Here is a 9188-nt window from a genome sequence, read left to right on the forward strand (position 1 = left end):
GGAAAAACAGTTAGTTCAAGTATTTGTTGCTTGGGTCTCAGACAGACAAGTCAATATAAGTACATTTCTTCTGTTTAATTACAGAAGGAGTAGAGCTCCTTTATTTACACCATCTCTGGGTCACACTAATGAGGTAGATAATGAAGCAGAAGTGGACTGTCCATATTTCTTTATGGAACACATTGCCAGCAGTAAAAAAAGCAAGAAAATAAATTAAAAAAAAAAAAAAAAAAAAAACAAAACAGCAAGACAGGCAACCATCAAGACAGATAAAGGAAGGTAGGGCCTGTACTGAGTTCCATTATTGGTGATACATTGAAGAAGATGGACACACTATAGCTTCTGGAGAACATTCAGACATCAGTTTCCACACTGCTTCCTTGAGCTCCTGGTTCCTCATGCTGTAGATGAGGGGGTTCACTGCTGGAGGCACCACCGAGTACAGAACTGCCACCACCAGGTTCAGGGATGGGGAGGAGATGGAGGGGGGCTTCAGGTAGGCAAACGCGCCAGTGCCTAGGAACAGGGAGACCACGGCCAGGTGAGGGAGGCAGGTGGAAAAGGCTTTGTGGCGTCCCTGCTCCGAGGGGATCCTCAGCACGGCCCTGAAGATCTGCACGTAGGACACCACAATGAACACAAAACACCCAAAGCCTAAACAGACACTGACCACAAGTACCCCAGCCTCCCTGAGGTAGGTGTCTGAGCAGGAGAGCTTGAGGATCTGGGGGATTTCACAGAAGAACTGGTCCACAGCATTGCCCTGGCAGAGGGGCAGTGAAAATGTATTGGCCGTGTGCAGCACAGCATAGGGAAAAGCAGTGCCCCAGGCAGCTGCTGCCATGTGGACACAAGCTCTGCTGCCCAGGAGGGTCCCGTAGTGCAGGGGTTTGCAGATGGCAACGTAGCGGTCGTAGGCCATGACGGTGAGAAGAAAATACTCTGCTGCAATAAAAAAGAAAATGAGAAATATCTGGGCAGCACATCCTGTGTAGGAGATGGCCCTGGTGTTCCAGAAGGCATTGGCCATGGCTTTGGGAAGAGTGGTGGAGAGGGAGCCCAGGTCAAGGAGGGAGAGGTTGAGAAGGAACAAGTACATGGAGGTGTGCAGGCGATGGTCACAGGCTATGGTGGTGATGATGAGTCCGTTGGCCAGGAGGGCAGCCAGGTAGATGCCCAGGAAGATCCCGAAGGTCAAGAGCTGCAGCTCCCGTGTGTCTGCAAATGCCAGGAGGAGGAACTGGGTGATGGTGCTGGTGTTGGACATTATTTCATTGCAGGAATGGGAGACTGTTGAAAGAGGAGAAGACATTGACAGGTCAGGACCGATTTCTATGAGCCCGTCTTATGTCATTTCTCAGAGATGTCCCCCAAAATTACTTCTCTTTCTTTAGGGAGACCTTCTGTCAGTTCCTGTCTGTGAGATCAGGATTGATGAGCAGAGGCTCTGCCCATGGGCTCCAGAGAAGTCAGACCTGTGCTATTGCAGTGGCGTCAAACAGCCCGTGCATTCGGTAGGTGTTCCTGGCAACGGGTGCCTTCACTTGAGTGAGAGGTATTTCCCTCAGTGACCGTGTGACAATTGTCCCTATTTATTGCAGTGTGATGGAGTCAGCACCCAGACCTGCTGTGTCTGAGAGGGAAGAGCCCAGGGAGGGACCCAGCCCAAACAACTGTGCTCTCCTGAACAGCAAAGTCTGGGTCGGAATCACTCACAGCCAACACAGAACCTTTCTCACCCCCATTTTCCATCTCCAGGCTCTCTCCAGACATGATAAGAGCAGAGTGCCTGAGGGGGAGAATGGGGCTGTCACTAGGTTCCCATCCTTCTCTGCTGAAGTCCCCCCAGCACGGGGGAAGTGCACTTCAAACTCTTCACCCCAGGGACATGTTCAGTCGCCCAAAAGACAGCGCCCAGCGTCTCCTGAAGGGAGAGTCAACTTGTTTACAAGTCCGTCACGCTGCATTGCCCACAGCCCCCCATGGTCAGTGTCCCAAAATGCAACTGGAAAACCCTTCTCGCCCTCAACCCCCACAACACAAACATTCCACAAGCAAGAACAGGAGCAGCAGGAACAGGAGAAAAAAATGCTGAGTAAAACTCTGATCCTTCTGCACATGGGGAACAGGAGAGGAACTCAGCTGCACTCAGGAAAGCATTCTCCTTGCAGAGCAGAGAGCAGCACCTCCACACTGATGACATCCCAGGCAGGTTGCTCTCAGTCCCTTTTCTCTGCAGAAAGAAGAGGTGTATGTGTCAGGAGAGATGCATCTTTGCTGGGGATGTCACTTTCCACCCACAGCTTATCCCCACAGCTCCATGAGGAGCTCCCAGGGGCAGGATGAGTACTGATCCTGGCTGATGACAGAGTCCATGCCCAAGGTCACAGAGCCCCATGGTGAAGACACCCTGCTTGGAAGGACAGCTCTGGGCTCCCCCGGGTGCACATCCACCTTTACACCCTCACGCCATCCCCACCAGAAGGCAGCCGTCATGCCCTGTCCCTCTCACACTGCACTAGGGAAGCCCTGCTCTGCAGCCCGGCTTCCTCTTCTCCATCACAGACAGATCCCAGAGGTTGGACACATTCAGGAGATCCTGCAAGGAGCCACCGACACATCACCCTGCACCCAGAGACTTACTGTGTCAGAGGCTGGGAAGAGTTCTCCTCCAGTGAGCTCTCAGCCATCCTCCCCCTCTCCCCTGCCTTCAACCTCTCTCTGCCCCGCTCCTTCCTCCTTCGTGCCCACAGGCAGCCCCCTCAGCCCTGCTGCGCTTGGCAGAGCACCTGCTGCTGGGCAGAGCTGTCTCCCTGCAGCTCTGCCTGCTTGCTAGGAGCTCTCTCTGTCCCAGGAGCCCAGCCCAGATCAGCAGCACAGCAACAGCCCAAGAACATTTTAATCATCTCTCTAGTGGTTTAGTGTGATGTTCATGAAACTCAGAGACTGAGGTGAAGCTGAGGAAACTTCTCGAGGAGTCAAAGTCAGAAGCAAACTCCAAAATTTCTTGGAGTGCTAATGGGTTCCACTGAGAGATGTTACTGACAAAGCCTCCCTCGGGGCTTGTTAAAGGAGAAAACTGGAGGCAGTGAGGAAGATAGGCAAAGGCAAGGTGAAGGTGGCTCTGATGTGTAAAGCTTGGTGTGCTTTATCAAGACAAAAGAAGCCCTGACTCCCCAGCCCCTGCAAGGCAGACCCTGTCCCTCAGCCGTTCCTCAGGGTTCTTCCTGGGGCAGGGTGATGTGGGGATGTGCAGTGCCAAGGGCAGGGCCAAGGTCCTGTGCTTCTGGTTTTGTCCTGGGTGAGCTGAGGAGGCACTGAGGTGCTGGTGCTGTGAGGTGAAGGTTTCTTCTGGTAGGCCTTGGGGGTTGAGACAACAGCCCTAGCCAAGGGGAGAAAGACCTCGGCTATCTTGGGGGCTTTTTGTCTTGCCAGAGCCCTTGAGCGTCTCCACCACAGGATGTCCTACAGTGTCCCACACCTGCGCTTCCCATTGCACCGTGCAGATCAGACTGTCCCCAGGAGAGGCCTCTGCAACGTATGAGGGACATGTGGCAAGAGGACAGTGCTGCAAAGCGCTCTGTAGTGTCACCCTCCTCCCAGAATCACAGAACCAAGGAGGCTGGAAGGCAGCCAGCCGCCACCTTTTCTGGGCTTCCCCTTCATGCTTGGTTTTAGCCAGCAGCTCCTTTCTCAGCCATGCCAGCCTCCTGCCACCTTTATGTGACCTCCAGCATATCAAGGTGGACTATTCTGGATCATGAAGAGGAGATCCTTGAGTATCAAACAGCTCTCTGGACCTGTCTTCTCTGCTTGGCTGTAGCCCATCCATTCTTCTAAGAAGGTCCATCAGCAGGCCAAAGTCTGCCCTACAGAAGCCCTGCTCTTTCTTTTCTTCTCTTTTTCTCAGTATCTTAAACTCTACCTTCTCTCCCTGGACTTTTCCATTCCTAGCCAGCTCTTCCTTGTTTGTAAATGTTGTGTGTTAAACCCAGCAAGAATTTAGGCACAACCCTGCAGCTTGCACACCTCCCTCCTCCAACCTCTGTGGAACAGCGGAAAAGGAAAGAAGAGTAAAAGCAAGAAAACTTGTGGGTAAAGATGGTCACTTGGGGTCATTGCCCTGATTGTGTCCCCTCCAAACCTCTTGTACTCTCACCCCCCCAGTCTATTCACTGCTGGAGCACAGTCAGAAACAGAGCAGGCCTTGACGCTGTGCAAACACTCTTCAGCAACAGCCACAACATTACTGTGTTCTCAGCACAGTTTTGGTCACAAATCAAACACAAGACCATGGGAGCCTCCATGAACAAATGTATCTCCAGCCCAGCCAGACCCAGTCCAATCTCCACCCCTTCTCCATCCCCTTACTCTCATACTCAGCTCCACACTGTGCAAAAGCACCTCATCTGCCACCACCCCTTCCCATCACGTGACTGACAGCTATTATTGCCTTATCTATGGGTCATCCCTCTCACATGTCCATGAAAAGATCCATAAAGTGTCCACTGATTTAATGTTGTCCATGACTTGGGCTCCATTTGGTATGGCGGTTACTGAGGACAAGAGAGGTGTGATGTGTGGAGTTACTGGTCATGAAACCAGCTCAGGTTGGATCATTGCTGCACTTGCTCAGGTTTTTAGAATGCTCATTTAGGTGATATGTGCTGTAGAACTTTCTAAAATGTACAACTCAAATTGTGAGTTTTTTTCTACCCAGGTTAAATCTACTGCAGGTACACGTCAGATTTTCCAGAAATAAACCCAGTGCACCCACATCTTTGAGAAAAGAAATCCCACAATCAGGTTGGCCTTTTCCTGAGGGAGGTATAACCTGTGCTGTCTTTCCCAGACAGTTCCCTATGTGCACTATGGGTCCTTATCTCTTTCTACAATACGCAGGTTTTTGTCTGGGCAGAGCCAGGTCGGTCAGTCGATCCTCTGGTATTAACCAGGCAGGTGGCTTCTGCCCACTCTGCACCCCACCGCTTGTATTTCCCAGCCCCCTTTGCTCTCACTCTTGTCCTTAACAGTCCCTTCTCTCCGTCAATCATTCCGGAGGCTGGTGTGTGACAGGGGATGTGGCACAGCCAATCATTGCCACGTTCCCTGGCCCAGGGGCTTCTGAGGGTGTTTCAGAAAGGAATCCTGCTGTCTGCCTCAGGTCTTTCTGGGGTGCCACAGCACTTGCTGTTCAAGGCCCAGGATGGTGTTTTGGGAGGTGGTTTGCGTCACGGGCCATGTTGCCATCCATCTGGTTGTCACTTCCACCACAGTAAGCACATGGCACTTGCCTTGGCAGGTTCATGGCAGTGTGATATAACCCATCTGTGAGGCCTCTCTGGATTGATATCGCAGCCACCATCCTTCACACCACAGAGGCTTTGCTCGCTTGGCTCACTTGACTATGGTGTGTGTGTCACACTCCTGAATAACACCTGCAATGGCTTCAGTGGTCAAGTCCACCCCTCCATCTCAAGCCTATCTGGACATCTGCTAGGGTGATTACTTTAGTGAGTTGGGGCTTGTCTTCCTGTCTCGTCCCTGGTTCCCTCAGGTGTCATTTGGGTTCCCATCCCAACCATGGTGTCCTCCATTGTTATGTCAATGTCACAGTCATGGCATCCTCAGAGGTGGCTTGGGTCCATATCTCAACCATGTTGTTCTGACAGCACCAAACAGTGACTAAATGGGTTTCACTGGGTTAGGCAAGACACCCTTCTGTTAGGCAGTGTGTCCATGGAGAGGGATTATCTGCCTTTTCAGGCTTCAAAGCACAGGCACTGGGAGGTGATAACCACCCTAGGCACCTGCCCACACACCCTGACACCCAGAGACTGGATGCCTCAGGGCATCTCTCAGGATCTCCTCACCACTAACTTCTCTCCTCTGATGCCACAATTCCACACCAGATTGCACAGGCATTAGGAGACAGGAACAATGTTCCCATAAAATTGCTGCATCATTATCTGGAGACCCAAGACTTATCACCTCCCCTTTCTGAGAAGAACAAGTGGGCAACAAAGAAAAGGACACCTCTGGTCTCCCAAAAGTAACAGATGGAACCACATTGAAGAGAAAAACCAGTTGCTGATGCCCAATGACTTTGCAGAAGTCAATGATGTAAACATAGTATCATAGACTCATGTAATTGTTTGGGTTCAAAGGGACCTCAAACATCACCTAGTTCCAACCATTCTGCCATGGCAGAGACACCTCCTACTAGACTAAGTTGCTCAAGGTTCCATCCAACCTCATCTTGAAGACTTCCAGGAATGGAGCTGAGGCTGACCGGTCTGTAGTTACTTGAGTCCTCCTTCTTGCCCTTTTGAAGACTGGAGTGACATTTGCTTTCCTCCAGTCCTCAGGCACCTCATCTGTTCCCCACGACTTCCCAAAGACGAGGAGGAGTGGTCTAGCAATGACTTCCGCCAGCTCCCTCAGCACCCATGGGTGCATCCCATGAGAGCCCATGGATTTGTGTATGTCCAGCTTGCTTAACTGATCCCAAACCCAGTCCTCATCAACCAAGGCAAACTCCTCCTTTCTCCTGATTTCCTCTGGGACCTCAGGGGTCTGGGACTCCTGAGGATTGTTCCCAGCAGTGTAGACAGAGGCACAGAATGCATTCAGTAGCTCCACCTTCTTTGTATCCTCTGTCACCAGGGCACCTTCCTCATTCAACAGTGGGCCTGCATTGCCTCTGGTATTGGTTTTGTCTGTAGTGTATTTGGAAAAGCCCTTTCTGTTGTCCTTGACCTCCCTTGCAAGGCTTAACTCCAAGGAGGCCTTAGCTTTCCTAGTTGCCTCCCTACATCCTCTGACAACACTCTTACAGTGCTCCCAATTGGCCATCCCCTCCTTCCAAGATCTATAGAATCTCGTCTTCCACTTGAGTTTGCCCATCTCTTCCTACTTTTGACATGCAAGTCACCTGGCTCCCTTTCTTGATTTCCTACCCACTGGGATGCTCAGATCTTGAGCTTAGAAGAACTGGTCCTTGAATAAAAAACAACTCTCTTGGGCCTCTTTACCTTCTAGTACCCTGTCCCGTGGGATTATCCCTAACAATTGCTTGAAAAGGCCAAAGTTGGCCCTGCTGAAGTCCAGGGTTTTGATTTTGCTTGGTATTCTCTTCCTGCCACACAAGATCCTGAACTCCACCATCTCATGGTCGCTGCAGCCAAGGATGCCCTCGACCTTCACTGCTTCAACCAGACCCTGCTTGTTAGTGAGTAGGAGATCCAACAGTGCTTCCCTCCTAGTTGGCTCATCCACCAACATTGCATCAAGAAGTTATCACCGATGCACTGGAGGAATCTCCTGGACTGTGAATGACTGGCTGTGTAGGCCTTCCAGCAGATATCTGGGGAGTTAAAATCCCCCATGAGAAGCAGGGCCTGTGATTGTGAGGCTGCTGTCAGCTGCCTGTACAAGGCCTCACCAACTTCCTCATCCTGGTCAGGTGGCCTGTAACAGACACCCACAACAGTATCTCCCATGCTAGCCTGTCCCTTGAGTCTCACCCAAAAACTCAGCTCACTCCTCATCCACCCCTGGCCAGAACTCCATACATTCTAGTTGCTCTCTCACGTAAAGAACAACTCCCCCACCTCGCCTTGTTGGGTTGTCTTTCCTAAAAAGGACACAGCCATCCATGACCACATTCCAGTCATGTGAGCTGTCCCACTATATCTCTGTAACTGCCACCAGATCATAACCTCTGGACTGCACAAGGGCACATTGCTGGCTCATGGTCATCCTGCTGCCCACCAGGACCCCTGCCTGTCTTTCCTCAAGAGCCTGTTCCCATCTGTTCCTGCATTCCAGTTACAGGAGCTATCTCACCACCTCTCACTGGTACCTGTAACATCACAGCCTTGTAGATGTGCACACATCTCTCACGCCTCTTGTTTGTTCCCCATGCTCCATGAGATGCATAGAGGCGTTCATGTGGGTCCCTCCTCCTATTGAAGCCGACTTCCCAGCTGGAGTGCTTCCTGGCTGGAATTCCTTCTCTTACGCTTGATGTGCTCTCTCACTGGTCTGGGATCCATCTCCAGGGAGAGGGCATCTGTTTCTGGCACATGGCCTTGAAGTGGGATGGATTGAGGATCCCCTCCCCCAGCCAATCTAGTTTAAAGCCCTCCTTCCGAGATTGGCTAGGCTTTGTCCAAAGATGTTCTCCCCTTCTCTGAGAGAATGTCCTCCAGCAACCCCCAGGAGACCAGGCTTCTCAAAGCGAGTCCCATGGTCTAAGTAGCCAAAGACCTGGCTGTGGCACCACTCCTTCAGCCGTTCATGGATTTTCATCAATCTGACGTCTCTTCCAAGCCCCTTGCCTTTGACTGGGAGGACTGGTGAAAAGATGACCTTGGCCCCCGAGTCCTTCACTGCCTCTCCTAGGGCTCCGGAATCCCTCTCGATGCTTGTGACATTGCTTCTGGCTGTGTCACTGCTGCCCACGGGGAACAGCAGCAATGGAGAGTGCTCCATGGGAGGTACCAGGTTAGACAGACTCTCTGTGACATCCCTAATCCCAGCCCCTGGTGAGCAACAAAACTCTCTAGACAGTGGGTCAGCAAATGGGCGCCTCAGTACGCCTCAAAAGAGAGTCTCCCACTACTGTTACCCATCGCTTTTTCTTGGATGCACTTATTGTAATTCAGGGAGCCGATCTAGCCGCCTTCCCCAACTCTGAGGCGTTGTCTATCTCATCATCCTTTTTTCCCTCCTCATTCTGCAGAGCCATGAAGTGGTTCTGCAGGAGCATCTCAGGCTTTGAGGAAGGCTTCTTCCTCCTTCTGGATCGTCCCTGCACCAGTTCCCAATCTGCACTAGGGTTGGCTTCCCCCTGTTTTGGGTGTGCCAGTGGAAGAATTGCTCTTTGGCTGGAGGGAACGGTTTAGGGTGTGCTGGTGGAAGAACCTCAGGCTCTTTGGCCAGAGGCTGTGGTTCCGCTGCTGCGTTCCCCTGCATCCAGCTCGCTCTCTCCTTCTCTGCCTCCCTGGTGCTCCACAGCCTTGTGACCGTCTCCTGAAGCTCAGCCACCTGCCGCAGGAGGTCCTCCACCTGAGCACAGCTTTTGCAGCTGCGTTTGTTCCCCACCCCTTCCCCAGGAGGAAGGTCTAGGCACTTCCCCCAGGCTGAGGGCTGAACCGCAGCCTCTCCCTTCAGCAGCTCCGTCT

General features: G+C 51.9%; 1 protein-coding gene across 1 annotated transcript; it reads right to left on the reverse strand.

Moving 5' to 3' along the window:
* Window positions 1-301: 301 nt before the first annotated feature.
* On the reverse strand, window positions 302-1267 carry LOC147413005 (olfactory receptor 14C36-like). The gene has a single exon (XM_086480871.1). The coding sequence runs from the start codon at window positions 1265-1267 to the stop codon at window positions 302-304; it is 966 nt and encodes a 321-aa protein (XP_086336997.1).
* Between the last annotated feature and the right edge of the window lie 7921 nt (window positions 1268-9188).

This window comes from Leptosomus discolor, unplaced genomic scaffold (genome assembly GCF_034619465.1).
Source record: "Leptosomus discolor isolate bLepDis1 unplaced genomic scaffold, bLepDis1.hap2 HAP2_SCAFFOLD_35, whole genome shotgun sequence".
In the NCBI taxonomy this organism is placed as follows: domain Eukaryota; kingdom Metazoa; phylum Chordata; class Aves; order Leptosomiformes; family Leptosomidae; genus Leptosomus; species Leptosomus discolor.